We start from the raw sequence: 18,962 nt of genomic DNA on the forward strand, positions 1-18,962 counted from the left end.
GCTGAGGTGGGCCTGTTGCCATGGCGACGGCAGGGGGTTTGGTAGCGTTGCCGTGTGAGTGTGTGTGTCTGCGCGCTGCGTGTATGGAGGAAGCAGCTGCTGCTCTGATCTCTGACACTGTGTGAGACAGACATCGGAACACAAACTGCGCACCGACGTGTCTTTTTAAACACACCGCGCCGAGGCACGCCGTGCATGATTGTGAGTATTCGCTCCCCTCGATTGTGTTACTGTTGTTAAATGTCCACTTCCTGTACGGACACGGTCTCCCGCAGCGCTCGGGTTTGAGGGGGTTCGAACAAGCTGAAAGTAAATGTGGCCAAGTGACTTCGCGTGGAGCAGCCAGCATGGCAGATCAAGCGACAGCATGTGGTCCAGCTAGCTAACGTTACTTCTCTGTGTTCCTCGAGGCTGAGCGAGTGGAGGGCAGTGGTGGTAGCAGCACGTGACGCTGCTTAGTGTGGGATATGATCGAATGATACAACGGGTGTAATATCCCGCAGCTTGTTTGAAATGTTATGCTAACGCTAGCGGCAGATCAACTGACCCTGCTGACGACCGCTACCGCTACTTCGTGTTCGGGGGCGAGCTAACGTCACGGCTACCGAACTTACTTCTCTGGGAAACTGACTGAAATGTGACAAACGGGGCGAAGAGGATGGGGGGGGGGGGGCAGTTGGAAATGTCTCCCTCGTGTCTGGAAGTGTTGGGCAATTCTCCACTTCGCGTTACGTGTAAACTTTGGAGTCCTCGCTGTGTGCGCCTGGCTGCGAGCGTAAAGTCCGTGTGGCGTTCCAGCGTCACGGTGTCTGTAGCATTAGCTCCAACGCACATTTAGTTTTCTCCGCTAACAGCACTTTCAGTTCTGCTCTCGCTCGGCCCCCGTCTTTCACTACATGTCTCCCGACACTCTCTCAAGTTGCGCTTCACATGTTTATCAGAAGGAGCGTATGCCTGTGTGTTCCGTAAACACGCGCGTCTCCCGCTGCTATGTACAAATAGTTGAATATTTCACGGCGTATATGTAACCAGAGGTTGGGAGGCTACACGGGCTGGCTGGGCACATGATGTAATGGATTATCACAAGATTGTCCCAGATACACAGAGCTCTACAAACAATGTCACAGAGTAGGGGGGGGGGGGGGGCATACACACACAAACACATCTCTTCTTTAATCCAGTGGGATTCGCTTCACATGTTGTCATGGTTTAACAGATCTTCACAGATGCCATGCTTTTCCACGTGTAGTCTCTCTAACCTGCTACCTGTCTGTGTTTATCGAGCTGGATACTCTTCATCTAAAATTCATGGTTTGGTAAAGTGAAAAGGGAACATTTCTTTTTTTCCGGAGGTCGTGACATTAATGTAGACTGACATCCCTTCCTTTCTTTCTTCTCGCTTGACAGTTGTTAAAGCCCCTGCTGGTAAATAGAGGACAAAGGCATCAGGGGCTTAAGGGACACAAAAAAGACACACACAAAAAATGAAACAGATGTTGACAACCTGCCATTATTTTATTGCCCGAAATCTCCATGGTCATATTGTAGGTCAAACCATCTGTTGTCTTCTGCTGTTGTTTGTGCTCCTCGCATGTACATGTACTCACCCGTGTACATGTTGGTATGTACAGAAGCCTCAGACGGCTGAGTACTTTTTGCCTCCCAGAATAGATGAGTGTCTGCTGTACTGACATTCACTTCTATAAATAAGACTCGTCTTAACCCGGTGATGTGGTTACTACTGACGGGAAATGGATTTAATAACTTCAAGGATCTGACATATTGTCAGATAAGTTTAGTAACTGCCATCATAAGGTTATTTGGATTGCTGGAATAGGCCTCTGAGACATACTTAGTATCACAGGTAGCTTTACTCTGTCGTTTGAGATTCTTTGCTACCTCAGTAGCAAAGAATTGGGAGGAGGTTTTTCAATTATATTCTAACATATATAGGTATTCGGTTCTTTCCTCATTGGTCAGCTCACCAATCACAAAAGGTAAATGACAGTCTTGAGAGTTTAGCTAGAACATTTGATAACTGAAACTTGAAATTTACAACTAGGTGATGCTACAATTGCTTCTGTGAGTCATAGTATCATTTGCTTTTGTCATATCACCCTGATAGTAAACTCTGACGGAATGTCCTGCTTGTAAACATCATTTAATTTGATTAGCTCAAAGTCTACACCTTTTTCTTCTGCCTTGAAAAAAACATTTACCAGCCGAGTAATACTCAGATAGGCAAATACCTGATATTCCACATAATTGAAATACTTTACAACCAGCTGTACACGGTTGTATCAAATTCATCTTGAGTTTCTTTTCAACCCTTAATTGCCACGCTTCAGTTTTACTACTTGGCAAACACACTGGTGTCACTTTTCTGAGAAGTTGCTCCTTTATTACAGAACGAGAGGACGTATGATGATAATAAAGCAACACGACAAAAGAGACCATGGCACGTTATTTATATCAAGTACATTTCTACATTTTACATCCAATAATCCAAGCTCAGTTTTCCTGTCCAGTTGTCATGACAGACTGAATGTAAGGTGTAACACATTTTAATAAGGAAATGGCTTGGTGCTGGATTGGAGCTTGTATAACCTCTTATCCTCTTTTCAAGCGAGAGTAATAGAATCTGCAGTTCCAGTGGCAGAAACTTTTGGGATTGTGCAACACAGTTAAAACCTGGTGTCTCATGGATGGGCTCAAAGCTTTTGAACCTTCTGTTATCTGGAAAAACTGTAATTACCAAGTCATTGGCAACTTTGATTTACATTTTTAATTGTAGGTGGGATTGAATGATTTGCTGACCGTGCGAACAGGGGGTTGACAGTATTTCCGTACTCAATGTGATTGTTGTCCCTTCATTTTGTCGCTGCGAGTGGATAGTTTGTTGGTAATGAAGCGAAAGTAGACGAGCTCTTCTACTTTTGTGTCAGTGTTGTATATATATTTTTAATTATCACCCAAAGGAAGTCTTAACATAATGTTGAATCTATTAACCATGCACTGATTTACTCTTACCTCCTATAAAGAGAACCTAGGTTGTTTAACAGAACAATCACACCTATCTGAAATCAGTTAAGCTCCAGCTGTTGAGTGCTGACGTTGGCCTGTCATGCTTGTGGAGGTGACTGCTTCAGGCGCTATTGTTGTCTTGACTGATAGAAGCTGCACACTTGTGCTCACAGCCCCCGTGTTTTTGAAGAAGGGGCGTCCCCATGAGTGTATGGGCTCTGGTCTGTGACATTCTGCTTAGCAAGCAGAGGTGGTAGCTCTGAACTTCAGATGCAAATGTAAACGCCTTTTGAAGCATATGCTGCATCCCTGCAACCTGCTTTAGTTTTTCAGGCCATGACCTTGTTGACATGTTCAAATCATAAGGGCGAACTTGTCAGTTTTTTGTGATGTTTCGCGTCTCCTGAGAGATGCAGGGTGCAGCTAAATTACATCTATTTTTATCACATAAGCTTTCCATTCAACAGCTGTCACAATTATTCAAACTGGGGTCAATTTATTGCCGTTAATCTTATGAAATCCACAAAAGGACAGGATAGGTCGCGATTTGGTTCTGCAAATCTAAAAATACATAGAGTGAAAGTTTGCAGCTTTATTTTTGTCTCTCCGGATTGGTCGCAGAGGTTATACAAAGTGAATGTTTTGAGTTTCCACCTCAGTTTTCCCTCTTTTAGACCGCCTGTGTGTGTGAGTGTATATTTACAGATGCACATGGGTAAACTGTACAATTCCTGTTGTGGCGATTCTCCCTCGACAGTTATTGTTTCCCACTTCTTGATTGCAGCCCCCCCCCCTCTCTAACCCCCTGCCTGTCCTGTGCCTCAGTCGCTTTTGACGGGGTGGACTCCAGACGCAGCTCATTAGGGCCCGCCTCATTGAGAGCAACAGTCATGTAAGCGGTTTCTTGATTGAGAGAGGGACGACGGAAGCACGGCTGTGTCCTGTGTCACAATGGCTCTTTGTCTAGTCACCCCTGGCTGAATTAACAGGATTTATTTAATTGATGACGCTATGATAACAACAGTGCGGGCTGACCAGCTTGTGTGCAAATAAATGATCAGGATCTTCTTGGCTGTGTGGGGCTGGACGGGGACAGGATCTAGGAACCAGCACCAACTCCAACAATATCATCAGTAGAGCAGCTCTGGTTTGGCATCTGGCCAAAGCAAAATGTAAACACAAAGTTTACAAAGTAACACATCAGACGCTGTTTTTATTCAGAGCCCAATTTTATACTGGAAACAGCTCAATCCATGAATAGGCACACCGCTCTGTTAAACTAGAGCTTTGTTGTTTTTTAAATTCACAGTCATTAGATCGCCATGTTGAATTACTGCCCAAAAAGTTTGCTGGAAAATTGTACTAAAATTGAAGTGAAAACTTAATTTGAGCAGAAGGTACAACAGAGGCCTTGTACTTGTATGGTATCGAAAGGTTGTATTGATTCTTTAAAAAAAAACTTGTTTGCAGTTGCTCAATGTTTATTACAACTAATGTTCGGTATCTTCTGTGGCCTGACTCCTGTATGACGAAAGTTAATGTTGGTTAACAGAAATCTATTTCTCTCTCTCTATATGCGTATTGGAACTCTTCCTATCATTCAGTTTAAAATTAAATGAAAAGTTTTTGTATAAAACCTATTGCAAAAAAGGTGCTGACATAGAAGAATAGTGGCAATGAAGCTTGGGGTTTATGTGATGAAGTAATTAAAATGTACAATAATAAAACGCATACCTGAAACAGTTATTAGTAATGATAGCTGACTTTACTATAAACAGCTTTTTATTGACAGTTTTGTAGTAGCCCGAAAATGTCAATATTTATAGAAGCTTCTGTAGAATAGAAGTGAATGAGGCTGTAATGCAACATGCAGATTGTAGAGCTCATGACTTGTTGTCTGTCTCCATGTTACATTACTGCTACTAACAGCATGTGTGCACTTGTATTGATCTTGCCACTTGAGGAGCTTCAGTAAATATCGTCACTTTTTGAAAGCAAGCTGCCTCCACATGCTGTTTTTGCAGGAGCCATTTTCCTCCCATTGTATTGAATGTTGAACTCTACGAATGACTATCAGAGTTTGCTATAATTCAGGAATTAAGGTTTTTGTTTCTTGATTTCCCTGCAGGGCCTCACGGGTGCTTTCTGTGTTTCTTGTACACAACATCTAATTCGCAAATACTTGTAGTATTTACATGCAAGGTAATCTCGTACAGAGCACATTCCTGTGGGGGGGCTTATGTTGAAACTTCAACTAAGCTCCAGAAATGTAAAAACCTAGAAATAAAATCTCCCTTCATTCCTTTTATAACAAAGAGTTTGGACATTCATGTACAGGTAGAAAGAGAACGGTCTGCCAAATAGTGTTGCTTATGTTGTTTGAAAGTATTTACGGTCGCTCCTCGTGTTGATTGGTGGTGAGTGTTTGCACACAGAACTTCCAGCCACATGACCTAAGAGATAAGGTTTCAGTGTTGGCTAGGGGCTGACGTGTACTTTGGAAGGCCTCGTCTCTGTTGACAGTCAAAGTGCAGCACTGTGGGTTTGAGCTTGAGAACATGCGTGAAATCAATATCTCAGATGAACATCATTATCATTGTTTTGTTTTCCTTTGTGTTTTTATTTTTACTTTTAAGTGATTGTATCAGCTGGGGACTATAAGCTACATCATGGTGGAATACATAGATTGCCAAAGTTGACCCCACGGCTTCAATAAAGACTGCCTGTCTGCTCGAGTCCACTGTTCTGCTGCAGAACAAGCCTAACTGTCTGTGTGAAGTCTCAATTTGTTTTCTGAAAATGAACTTCCTCAACAGGCAGGAGGTGTTTCCTTCCCTCCCGGTCCTCTGTTTTTTAGCTGTGAGTCGAATACTGAGCACGTCTGAAACATGACTAGAGCAAAAACAACTGCTCCTTTGTATGAGGCGAGTCTGGGGGCCAATTGTAACGCTTTGTGTGAGCTTTCTCTGAGTGTATCGTTTTAATCTATTGAGTAGTTTTTATTCGAAAATAAATTATTTGGACTTGCTTTAACGCTGGCCTGCTAGTTAGCCCTCACTTTTAATGGATGTTGTTATGAAATAAGTTGACCCTCCCATAAAATAAGACTTGCCACTTAGCTATCTTGCTGAGGGACAGCCTCTTTCTCTCTCTCTCTCTCTCTCTCTCTCTCTCTCTCTCTCTCTCTCTCTCTCCCTCTCCCACTCTAAATCAGCCCTCCTTTGTGTCATTCACAGTTTCAGAGGTCCAGCCAGACCGGTCACCTAAATATCAGTTAGGGTTTCAAATAACAGCCCTAGCCATGGGGCTGTACGGCACACCTTTGTGTATCTAGTAAAGAGGTGTAACTGATTTGTTTCGAGTGGTTTATTTCTTGCTAAAAGGGTGTGGTGTGAGTAAACACAGGCAGGTACATCCATTATCTCTAAAAATCTTGTTTTCTTTCTTACATCGACATGATGATTTGTGTATCATGGGTTACTTGGCATAAAAAAGTATTTCGGTGCATGGAGCGAGCATTTTAAAAGTTTGCCTTAAAGCCACACAGTCTGTAGTGCAGAGACATCCAGGTTGGCTGTTGTCTTTCCCCCACCGCTCTTTGTCAGACAGGTTTGTGGAGAACAGCAGCAGACTGCTGGCCTCAGCATTTTCCGCCTATATTGATCTCCCCACATTAGCTCTCTCTTCATGCACAGACATGAGCACAATTGCTTCCCTTACAACATCGGCTGCCGTGGCAACTGAGTCCTGATCTCGAGATTGGCTCACAGGAAACATCTCCAACCAGAGCCTCTTCATTTCGATGCCTCCATCATCTCCTTTACATTCCCCTGTACATATTTGACACATCAACGGCTTGATTTGCCACTTAAAAGCCATCTCCATATGTCTTTGTGTATTTTTCAATAGGCTAAGTGCTTAACAGGATAAAAGAGCAGTTTGAAAGGGGGGGAAATGTGCCTTGGCACCTGCTGTTAGTGCCTGCCTGTTTGCACATGAATATGATGAGGCTGGCGGTGCGCTGGGCTATTTTAACTTGCAGATGAGCCATCAGGTCAGCACCATTGCAGCTTTGGTGTATTTTCAAGGAAGAGCTGCAGTCAACAGGCCAGTCCGGCTTATTAGCTCCCTCTCCCCTCTCCACTCTTTCACACTTTAGCTTCCCATCATTCATCGCATTGCCAGCCGCCTCTCTGTGATGCCTTTTCATAAAAGCAATGATAACTGCGATGATTGCAACAGCAGTGGTAATTGACCAGCTGCAGTCATGGTAAAAAATGTTCTGTGTTTGGCCGGATAGGAGAGTCAGTTTTCTGCCTCTGTTGATATTCAGATGGCAGTCTTCAGGAGGAACTCCTCAAAAGAGAATAAGTGCTCTCTCTGGCACCAAGGGCCCAGCTGAGAGGTCAGGGCCACGTGGATGAACTGAAGTGAAGCTCTCATGTGCTTTTAAGGTTAATCGGTGGTCTAACACTTAAACCCAGGCCGAGACTTCTTTCTGTTTCCCAGTCCCAAAGCTTGCATTCGCAGGCAGACAATATAATAATAACAGTTATCAATGGAAGATGCAACAGAAGATGCTATTATCTACTGTGATCTAAATATTTGCCTTTAGCATGTGTTTGGCAAGTCGGGGGATGTAGACTTGACTTATCTCAAAGAAAGTAGGGCGTCATGGTTGATCAGTCGGCTGCATTATCTTCGGTTTAACTATATTTTGAACCCAGCCTGAGATCTTTGTGAGATTCCCCCCTGAATCATTCTTTATATAACCTTTATTTTAAAAGACCTGACCCTAACTCTACCTAAACATTTAACTCTCAAAAGCACACATAGCTGAATATAGTCTGAAATGCTTCCTGGACGGCTAAATAATAATTCCGTCTAAAACTGTCTTTGTAAATTCATTCAGAGTAGGACCCTGTCATGTCAAGGAATATCTTTTTTCAGTTGTGGTCTCTTGAGCAGAGATATTTCTTTAAACACAAATGGGCAGTTCTCTCGCTGCCTGACATAACTCATTGCTCTACTTTGCTGTGAGCCATGATTCATCCTAGACTGAGGATATCTTACGTAGCCTACCTCGCTACCAGCTGATTCTCAGCTGGCACTCTTTCTTTCTCTTTGCCTTCCTCAGTCTCGTGGTCTCTCTTTCACTGTTTCTGTCTTGCTCTCCTTTGCGTAAAAAGGATTTCCCTATTGTTATGTCTCTTCCTATGTTCGCTCTGCATGTCCCTTTTGCCCATTTGCCTGGAAGGAGCTTCATTTACTTTCATTTTGATCAAGTTCATGTAGTACACAAGGAAATTTCAGTGGTGCTTATTAAAACTTTCGGGCAGGGGACAAAATGTATCTGAAGCCCATTTTAAACTGGTAAGAAAACCACACCCACTAACATCTGGCTTTTGTCTGCAATGGGAATGGATCCGATCTACGTTCACTGGGGCTCTGATTTGCAGTGATGGTAACGTGACAGTCAGGTGAATGCGCTAACAAGAAAATATATCAAATCTGCCTTTAAAGCTGAAGAAGCCATGACCCTAGATTTCTAAGCCACTCCCGTTTGTGTGCTGTATGTTTCTGCCCTCATTTAGACTTGAGTGGTCATTTTGTAAATGCACTAATGCCTGCTCTTTTTCCCCTCCTCCTTTCCTCGCCGGCTGGCTTTGACAAACTGATTTATGTGTGTAAGTGTGTCTACACTCCCTCTCTTGTCTCAACCACCGTGCAAACACTCTTGCGTTTGACCCAGTTCTTATCTTATCAAAGAAATAAAAAGACATGCCTATCCACCAAGCTCTGTGCGCCTTTACCTCTCCAGCCTTCCAAACCTTACTCCCTCCTCCAAGAGCATCCAGGACCACCCCAGACCCAGAGACATCTGGTGTCCACACAAGGGGCGCAGTAGGAGGACTTTGTTACAGGGTGGATGGCCAGCGGTCGTCTGTGGCAGCGCCAGCCAGCATGGATTACTTATTTTCCTGTTGATTCTTGTTTGTGGGATTTCTGCTCTTAATTGAAGGGACTGCATTGTTGTCATGGTGACACCCAGGACATAAAGCTTGTTGTGAGCTGAATCAGCGAGTGATCTCTTTGTGCTTCTGGCCTCACCAACCACTGTGAAGACCACAGCAAAAAACATAAATAATACAGGTGTCAATATTCTAGGGTAGCTATGGACTATGACCCCTGGTCATATATCTTTCTGTACACTTGGTTCTACTAAAACTTTGACACTATAAGATGATATGGTTCTTCTGAACTAATTCAAAAATCGTCTTATTAATAAGGATACTTAATGACACGGGCTCCTGGCAATATTGAATGTCCTATTGCTGTCAAACGACTGTCTGGGGCTGTAGCCTCTTCACACTACTTAATCTGGCATGTGACAAATTGAGACTTGATCCTGTCTGATTGCAGGAGATCAGTGTGTAAGAGCCATCCACTCTGTAAGATGGAGGCCTTCCACTTGTTCCCGCAGTTGCCGGATGGTTTCATGCTCATTTAAACATAACGAGCAGCTGGGTCCTGTCAGAGAATGAGGTGGGCGTCGAGAAGTGCAGCCTTCAGTTGGTTCAGTTGCTTGAGTGTACCTCCTCAAAGCTCCTTGGCTGGTGTTGAGGAGGGGCGGCGAGGAGCAGCTGAGAGCCTCTCTGTCCTCACTAGGAGTAAAGGAGAGGGTCAGGAAGTGCAATAGAGACACGCACAGGTACAGGCACTCTCTCACCTTGCTATCTAGTCAAATCAGTGCGTTCACCAAAATACCATGTCTACTTGCAGTTGCTTGAATGCTGAGCTATCCATTTTGCATTGCAGGCAAAAGCCAGATGTTGTTGAAGGACTGTTTGACCATTGGAAATGGGGCTTAATGGAACAAGGCCAGTGCATGGACGAGCACATTATTTCAATGTGCCACATCCTGTCATGTAATCTTTATTATGAAATCAAGTTGATCATTAACAATTTGTTTCTCTCTTTCTCTCCAGACCTCTTTGATTTAATGGGTCCAATCATTGGGATGTCACCAGATAAGAAAACGGAAATTCCGGGTATGCAAGAGGAGCGGACGGGGCTCAGAGGCGTCTGTGGCGTGGGAACGCTGCCTGAGGCGGAGTGCGCCTCCAGTCCGCTGGCGACCAACGTGGATCGCACTGGAGGCGCAGAGGATGAGGAGCTCACCAACCTCAACTGGCTCCACGAGAACCTGCTTCAGAACTTCACCCTGGGGGGCCCCGAAGCTCAGCCCAGTGCTAGCCCCCTTTTTGACATAGAGGGAGATTACGGCTCCAGCCAGGGCCAATCATCGTCTTCATCTTCGTCACAAGGCCGAGGCAGGGAGCGGGACTCGTTGAAGTCTAAGCCGCCTTTCTCGTTTTCCCTGCTCATCTACATGGCCATTGAGCAGTCACCCAGCAAGTCTTTGCCTGTTAAAGAAATCTACGGCTGGATTCTTGAGCACTTTCCCTATTTCTCCAATGCTCCCACCGGCTGGAAGAACTCCGTTCGTCACAATTTGTCCCTGAACAAATGCTTCCGCAAGGTTGAGAGGAGTTTGGGAAAGGTATGTCAGCAAACTGTGTCCTCACATACACTTCACACATATTAAACCTAAGAAATGCTCTTTTATATAGTTCGCATCTGGAAACTGTAAAATGTGTGTCTGTATTATATATATCTATATATATCAGAATCTCCACAGGCTTTGTTTAGCAAAATACAGTTTGAGCAGTGTGATGCAGTTTGAAGCTGCAGTGTGGCTCATGTGACAGTATCCAGGGCCGTAACACAGCTGCAGAAACCTCTGACTCTGCTGCATGAGGGTGGAATCCAGTCAAGGTCGCACATACTCCTTCAGAGAAAATGCAAACACAGCACACCAAGATAGGACTTTATCTCCCGAAGCACCACTACAATGTAGTGCAACTGTTTTTAACCAGGGAGAGAAGCATCCCATTGTTTGAAACCGGGGGGAAGTAACGTGACCAGAACGGCAGATATGAGTTTGTCGGAAAAATCTTGGTCAGCCAGATTCTGGCAGAATTTGTTTTTGTTCATATGTAGAAAGGAAGAAAATAGAGAAGTTGGCCTTCTCATATGCACATGTTTGTGACAAATGGTTAAACACGTCCTGCATATCCTGCTCAAGCATTCCTGTTAAATGAAAAGCATGTGAGTGAAGTCTTTGTTGTGAAAATGTTAACTTGCTTCCTACTGGTTGCAATTCCCAGTTAGCTTTCCAGCTTCATTTGTGTGGAAATCTGTGGTGACAAACATAAACAGGAGAAAGCCCTTGTTTGAAAACATTACTGATGTAAAAGCACCCAAAAAACATGTTGTTTCAGTTTTTATGTATTACTGTTCAACGTTTATATTCATGATTCAAGAAGCTGAAAGTTAAACCTTATTATTATTATTTTTAAATTAAACCATTTAATTCTCAGTTAATCTTAAATTTGAAATTAAGAGATTTAAAACAAACATCCCAAAGAGCACTACCTGTGTCAGGACTATGTACGCAGCCTAATTTGCATGTTACCATAACTCATCCAGGGAGTGACATGATGGTAGCCATATTGAGCTTCGGTATGAGTTCAGACTTGTGACGGGTAGATCCTGTGGTGCCGGGGCTGTGCCTGGCTAAGACCTGATATTTTCCCACCGTGGGTGGGGATGGCGGTTAGCGCTAAGCGAGTGGCAACATGGTGCAGTGCAGGACGTTCAGCGTGCAGGTGCACAGTGTGAGCCCTCCGTCTGCTGAGAGACCAGCACCAGTTTCACATGACACACTGGCTGGTGGTTTCCGTTGCCATGGAGACATTTCCTTCTTCCTGCATCAGGGCTGGTTGGTAATCTGAGTCAAGGTTATTCCCCTCCCTCGCTCCCTCCCTCCCAGACCGGGCAAGAATACGCCACCATCAGATAAAGTGACAGTTACCACACACACACACACACACACACACACACACACATCACCAACAGACAAATTCATTCCTCACACTGAGCTGTGGAGCAATTATTTCCTCCTTCTGCCGAAGCTGTTGAGGAATTCTTTTACCATGCGTCAGATTTTCTTTTAACCATTTGAGTTTAACATAAATGAAATGTAACATAACACTATGTTGATTTAGTATCAGCTGATACATGGCAGCTGAGAATCTTCTCAATATTTAAAGTCTTGATGGATTAAAAATAGAAAAGTGCCACAAAGAGTGAGATTTATTTACGTATCTTTAAAAATATATATATAATTATATAATTCAAGCATATCCTGTATATGCTATTGTTGAAAAAGACTAATAGAAGAGTGCGCTAAAAGGGGTAGTGAAAAGGTTTTCAAGCCAGCACATGTGAATATAAGCAGCTAAAAATTCCACATAATCAAAATTCTGCTTTCCCAATGCTATATGCTTCTATAAACACTGCCCTTAAACATAGCTTGTGTATGTTTAAAAGACAATTCCACAGGGATTTTTCTTTAAATATCGTCAGAGGACCTGTGAGGACAATTTCTCTCATATTTACATATTGCACATTTGTGTAATGATCAGGAATCAAGGTTTTTCTTTTCCAATAGAAGAACTGCTGTAAATTACAAGTTCTCTCACAGTTACTTGCCCTCTTCTTCTTACTTGGGATGTAGAGATTTGACCATCTTTGCTCTTTCTCACAGGCCAATGGTAAAGGGTCTCTCTGGTGTGTTGACCCCGAGTACCGCCCCAACCTGATCCAGGCCCTTAAGAAGCAGCACTTCCCCGCCGCACATGCCTTCTGCACACCACCCGCCTCCCCACCCAGGTAAACCCTCATCCGTCACCCTGTGGATGAATGATATACTTATATTGGCAAATCAGCCCTGTCTGTGTTAAAGTTATATTACCTTCTTTGCATTTAAACATTTATTAACTTTTTAAGATTTTATTCTGGAGGTCTACATCTCTCTCTATTTGACATTAGATCCTTTTAGATATCAGAAAATGTTCTGTACATCTCCTTTTAAATCTCAAAATCTGAGGCTACTTGTTTCGTGTTCACCTTTCTCAGTGCCTCCTCACCCCCTCGCCATCTCTATCTACAAGGCTGCTCATTCAAAGGTGAGAAAGAAGCAAAGTTATCATGTGTTTTTAAGTTTCTGTATGTACAACAAAAAGCTGCCTGCCCTGCAAGAATCTGCAGAGATTCCAATCCAGTGCAGTTTTTTTTACCTTGTTGTTTGTGCAGTATTTTGAGTGTGTTGCCTTTGTTTGCACATTTCAGTCCCAGAACATTCAGCATCACTGTGCTTTTACCCTCAACTCTTGGTTTGATATGTTGCTTTTCAGTCATTGATGCCTCATGCTAGACCATAATGTCGAGAGCTCCCAGTCCATGTCTCTGCCTCCTCGTTTCCCCCCTCTGCCTCTTGGATTTGTAACCTTGACGACAGGCAGAGGTTCTGCTGATGCTGAGTGTCGAGCCACTCAGTCTCACTGTAATCATTAATAATTTAGAGCCCCAGAAGCGAGCTATGAGGCTTTTAGACACTTTGTCAGGTCTGAAGAGATCAGATGACTCTCAGTACCAGTGGCTTGAAATGATCCTATGATTTGTTTCCATGAATCTCCTGCATATCCATTCAGTAAACATCAGATTGGGTCACTATATCTCTAGTTTCAATTGATTGAGAGTCAAGTCCTCCCGGTCCTAGTAAAGATACCATGCCACCGTGCTCTCACACCTTAGGACTGACCATCATGCATGTTCTCTCCTCTTCCAGAGTCTGACATTGATGCTGCCACTGCCATGATGCTCTTAAACTCTGCCCCCGGGCACCACGTTGACCCATGTAAGAGAATCCACAAGCAGCCATACTTTCACCTACTCCACCAACTCTTTGTCTCTTTGTACCACGGACATACCACCCTGCCATTGCTTAAATATTGTTTATTTGTGTGTTTTAATTTGTTTTGTGTACATCACCAGTTCTTTATAATCAAAATGTCGGGTCTTGCACAGGAAATGTTTGAAGAACATAACTCGTACCTATTATTTGATCCTGTAGACAGAGGTATTAAAGGAACAGTTTAACATTTGGGGAATAATAACGTTAGCAGCTGCTTAGCTTAGCACAAAAAATAGAGACAATGAAGAAAACACTCGCCGATGCTCATTGTTTCCAATATGTACACAAACACTCATGGCTATTTACATGCTAACAACCCAAAATTAAATCTGTATCATAACGTTGGAGAGAAAAAGCAAGGCGTCAGCATAAAGGAGAAAGAAGAAACTTGCACATTCACCTGGGTGTCATGTTTCCATCACTGGCGATCAGAGTCAGAACCGATATAAAAACCTTGACCCAGGAGTGAATGACCAATGTAAGATGTGCTTAAGTAACATATCATATGGGTTGTCATTAGGTGCCCAACAGGAAGTTACTGCTCCAAATATCCTAAATAGTCTCTCCAGAAAGTGAATAAGTATATCCAAGATTGTCAAACTGTCCCTTCATTGTTTGATTGATTCAAAATGTTTTAGAAACTTTAATGAGAGCTGCTTAAGGAAGTTTTAAAAATGTTGTGAAAGTACTGGGTAAATCATTAATTTCCTTCTCTTTTGGTAATAAAACCTTTGCCATTGCTGTTTTTACTCAAACCTGAGATTGATATTTATTGACCCTGTGCTTAATTCCTTTCCTACAAAAGCCCAATAGGATAATTTCATGAGAGTGGGTAATGATAATATTTGTAATTTCCGCATTTCTGTTTCTGCATTTTCAAGCAACATATTTTTTGATTAAGATTTTCCCTTCTGGGCCGAGACTTATCTTAGTTCTGCTTTATACATGTAAACAAAGCAAGCTATAACTGTGGTGTGTAGTTCAAGGTGTCCGATTTCTGCCTTTTCTTCTTCAGAGAAAAGTTCATTAAAACAAAAGCAAATTTACTGTAAAGTTGTATTAGGATTTACTTTCCCTCTCAATTTATTTTCAGATGCACATTTACCAGCCAGAGTAAATGCAGTATATGACTTACGATGCAATATTTATCTTTTTTCATTTGAATGTGTATTTATGTCTTTGTCCATGTTCTGCTCTCCTCAGGCAATTCTGACGGTCCACTGGACCTCTCCAGACCAGACTCTGTTCTGGTGAGCAGTGATCCAAAGCAGGACCATAACTATAGTAGCGTTGCCTTGCAGCGCTGCTCTTCCCGCTCCTCCTCTTCGTCCCTTTCCTCGCTTGACGAAGGAGGCTGCGACCGCAGGCAGTCCCGCCGCGCCGGCAGCGAGGGCTTCCACAGCGACGAAGACTCCGATCTCTGGGACGAGAGGGGCGTCCACCAGACTTCTCGCCGTCCACCTGCCATCAAGTGGCCCATCAGCAAGAGGGTGCGGCGCGAGGTCAAGCCAGAGCTGGACGAGGAGCTAAAGGAAGCGGCCGGCTCCTTGCTGCACCTCGCTGGTATACGCAGCTGCATGGAGGGATCCAAACGTACTGTCAAGAGCACAAAACTTAACAGGAAATGAAGATTTCTTTTCTTTTTTTTCTTTTTGCCCCCATCAGACTCCGGACCCTGTGACCCCAAACCTCTGACCCCTGATCATGTGTCCCAGTGTGCCTCCTTCTCCTTATCTGATCGTTCATTGGCCATTTTGAGCCTTTTTTTGTTTGGAAATATCCCTGTCCAAATAAACAAATGGCAATAGTATCGCTCACACAGGAGAACAAAGCCATATAGAGACTTTTGTAACTCGGGGTGACTGCTGGGGGTGGGTGTTTGGCCTGTGGAGAACCATCCTGATACCTATCCAAAATGACCCGCCTGCTTCTGTTGGACTGGGAGACTGCGATTCAAGAATAATGTTTTCCTCGGAAAGACAAATGGGACAAGCTGAAGGTTTTTTAACTCAAAGCGTTGCATGCTTCCTCCTCAAACCTGTATCCTCTTCCAAGTGAATCTATTTATGACGCGAATGAGTGCATGTTTGTAACAAGACAAAAATCTAACCTCCTGTTGTTATCACCTTCTCCTTTTTTGTGCTAAAGAAAAAAAAAAAAGATGCCACTGGTTTGAAAGGAATCCTCGCTCTATGAATCCTCTTGTAAGAGAATTGCAATAATTGATCCACAACCTTAACCTTTTGACTTTATTTCATGGTGGCATTGTTCCGAGTCAAGTATGCTAGTTAAACTTTACCAATATGAGAATGAATGGAGTAGTATTATGATCTTGTTATGCGATGAACTTATTACACACGAGCTCCAGCTGTTTTCAGAATGAGCAAGACGTGGAAATAGTATTACTCTGCCACTGCCAAATTTAGTTGCAAAGTTAGCTATACTACTTTGCTGAGTTTTGTGCGGCCATTACACTGCTATACAAATTCACTGCCCATCCTTTCAATCATGAGTTTGTGTGTTTTTCACATTTCTTGCGCGGATGCAGAACATATATTCACATGTTTGGGGACGGCCTATGCAAAGTGAACACCTGCTTTTCCCAGATGTTCACTGTGTGTTCATAGGTTATGCTCCATAGGTTTTATTATTTTTTTGATTTTATTTTATTTTTGTGTACAGGGGCGTGTGTGCGTGCGTGTGTATCATAGTGCATGTTGATTTCATCCGAAACCTGAGATGACTGTCAGGACATGAACGATTTTCAATTTTTTCTTTTTCTGACATAATGGTCGCTTCATTCCGATGAATCCGTAATGACAGATCCTCTCACTATAGCAGAAGTGTCAGGCTGTGTGGTTCTCCGGTCGCTTGTGGTCCTGTTGAATGCGGAGCTGGTTGATGGTTTGCAGCCGGTGCCGGCAGTAAATTATCCCAGCATCTTGCTCCATTATTTGGGTTTGCAGTTTGGTTATACCTCTGTGTGTTCTCTTTGATTTAATTTAATTTTTTTACTTTTATCAAAGTTTCTGCTGGTGATCCTGTGGATAAGTTACTTTTAACACTTGAGGGAACGTGTGTGTTTTGGTTCAGTTCAAGGAAACATCAAGAAGCTTTGCAAAGAATGAGAGGGGGGACAACACCGTCATGGCCAGAGAGAAGTAAACTTTACATTTGCTGTGGCTAGCAGGACAGATGTTGTGCCCTCGGTTTTGGCTCGGCCATTGGTGTTTCGTTCTTCCTTCTAGAACAAAATAAGGAAGTGCACGCTCTCCTCTCAAGCTGTGAAATGGAGTGTTTATTGTCAGTTGATTGCACACGGTTCACTGAGGGGAAGTTGCGAGCCACTTGTGTCAAAAGGCCAATATTCTCATTAGAGCTTTTTTTAAAGGCTGCGCACCCGCAGCATATAATACAAGGTAGAATGGAACTGCATAAGGCTGGCAAACTGGAAATTATATTAATTCTTCCCATGGTGATCGATCACGTTGTGTCATGGTGGCTGTTAGTATAGCATGCAAGGTGGGTGCCAAACATTTTCTTGTGCCACTAATGTAAACCTGCGATGGATCATGGTCGCTATACTCCCCCTACTGCAGCGCAGCAATGTAAATGTGCTGTAGAGTGACAATGCCCTAGTTTTCTGACTCATCCTAACAGGAAATGGGAGAGGACTCTGGTAAGTGCAGTGACTTTAACCAATCTCTTGGTTTATTTTTGTCACTTCATTGCGGGAACTGCTCTCACCAGACTGAGCTTCAGTTCTCAAAAGTAAAACTTGCATACACTGGTCTTTTTTAGCTGTGAAAAAGAAGAACAAATTATTGTTCATTAATCATTACCTTATTTATGACATTAATTTATGGGATTATTGAATGCATACTATTTCATGCGCTGGTCATTTGAAAGGAATGACTGGGCACGTTTATTTTTCTCCCTCTGTGAACTCCTTAATAAGTATTTTGTTTTCCTTGTTTATTTTACAGCAATACACTTGTTTTCTTTCACTATGTTATAGTGATTGAGTATGCCAATGTTTATTGTCTTTAGAGCGGGTGTTTAATTTTATTTTTATTTTTTCAATTTAACCACGACTGCCAGGTTTTCTTGATGTTTTGTTATGCTCTTTGTTAAGCTGAGATAGAAGACAGTTAATTTACACTGATCCTGAAGCATTTGTTGCCAAAATTGATGTACAGCTGGGGTTTAAGATTGAAGGTTGAAGATGGACACATTCCCCACATACGGTAGAAGCTCTTTGAAACTAATTTAATCATTTTTTACATTAGTCACATTTGTGGTTCATGTTTAGATATTATGACTAAGTAGTCACAAATTGAAGATTAGCTGTTGACTTCATCTCGAGAGAATAATCTTTGAAAAGAAAAAAAAATACTGCCACTCATGACTCAAGCTTCCAGGTATTGTTATGGGATGTTGAAATATTTTGAATATCACTGGATCAGACATAAGTCGGGCTGCTGTTGCTGCTGTGTAGGTTCAGACCCACATTTGCAGAGAAATGATAGAGAGTAAAAAATGTAACATTCTTTCTGTTGCAAATGCAAAAAGAAAAGTTGAATTGGTCCCAAAGTGACTGAGTCAGTGGGTCGACCTGTGGACGAACTACCTGAACGTCCTGGTGGCCTCATGGCTCAGCAGCGATTATGTGATTCTCTAAATTCAGTTGCAGTTTCTTAAACGGAACATGTTGTTGCATTTGACAAAAGCTGCCAACCCAGTATCAGTTTGTGTCAGTTGTCTGCCATGTCTATTAGACCGACACACCTTTTTGGTTTTTGTATGCTAACCTCTGTTGATAAAATGTTTATAAGATTTATTTTCGCCAAAGATATGCAATTGCATTATATATGGTATTACAAAATATTAATAAAAACCTGTTCTTGTTATGATTGTGAGCGTCTTTATGTTCTCGTCTGAGCCCGAGATCAACTTTCACTGCAAATAAGACTTGACAAACTCTCCTCCACAGCAGAAGAATGCCATCACTTCACATTATTATCCTTCACTTGCAAAATTTTTGATCAACATTGCC

At 42.8% G+C, this 18,962-nt stretch overlaps 1 protein-coding gene and 1 long non-coding RNA gene across 4 annotated transcripts in view; one reads left to right on the forward strand and one right to left on the reverse strand.

The window, feature by feature from the left end:
* foxn2a (forkhead box N2a) lies at positions 1 to 18,816 on the forward strand. Of its 3 annotated transcripts, XM_053436992.1 has the most exons (8): positions 1 to 201; positions 9,448 to 9,736; positions 9,844 to 9,905; positions 10,014 to 10,588; positions 12,698 to 12,822; positions 13,069 to 13,118; positions 13,781 to 13,849; positions 15,110 to 18,816. In XM_053436992.1, the coding sequence occupies exons 3-8, from the start codon at positions 9,896 to 9,898 to the stop codon at positions 15,532 to 15,534; spliced, it is 1,254 nt and encodes a 417-aa protein (XP_053292967.1). In that variant the 5' UTR covers positions 1 to 201; positions 9,448 to 9,736; positions 9,844 to 9,895; the 3' UTR covers positions 15,535 to 18,816. The 3 variants fall into 3 exon arrangements, with proteins under 3 accessions (XP_053292967.1, XP_053292968.1, XP_053292969.1); XM_053436993.1 differs by lacking the exon at positions 9,448 to 9,736; XM_053436994.1 differs by lacking the exons at positions 9,448 to 9,736; positions 9,844 to 9,905 and having other exon boundaries at positions 11 to 201.
* LOC128453883 (uncharacterized) overlaps positions 9,624 to 18,962 on the reverse strand; it is an 11,842-nt gene continuing 2,503 nt past the window's right edge. Inside the window, exon 3 of the long non-coding RNA XR_008341552.1 lies at positions 9,624 to 9,689. This is a non-coding gene — a long non-coding RNA (uncharacterized LOC128453883). The remainder of the gene's footprint in view (positions 9,690 to 18,962) is intronic.

The sequence above is a fragment of the Pleuronectes platessa genome, chromosome 12 (assembly GCF_947347685.1).
Source record: "Pleuronectes platessa chromosome 12, fPlePla1.1, whole genome shotgun sequence".
Taxonomy (NCBI): domain Eukaryota; kingdom Metazoa; phylum Chordata; class Actinopteri; order Pleuronectiformes; family Pleuronectidae; genus Pleuronectes; species Pleuronectes platessa.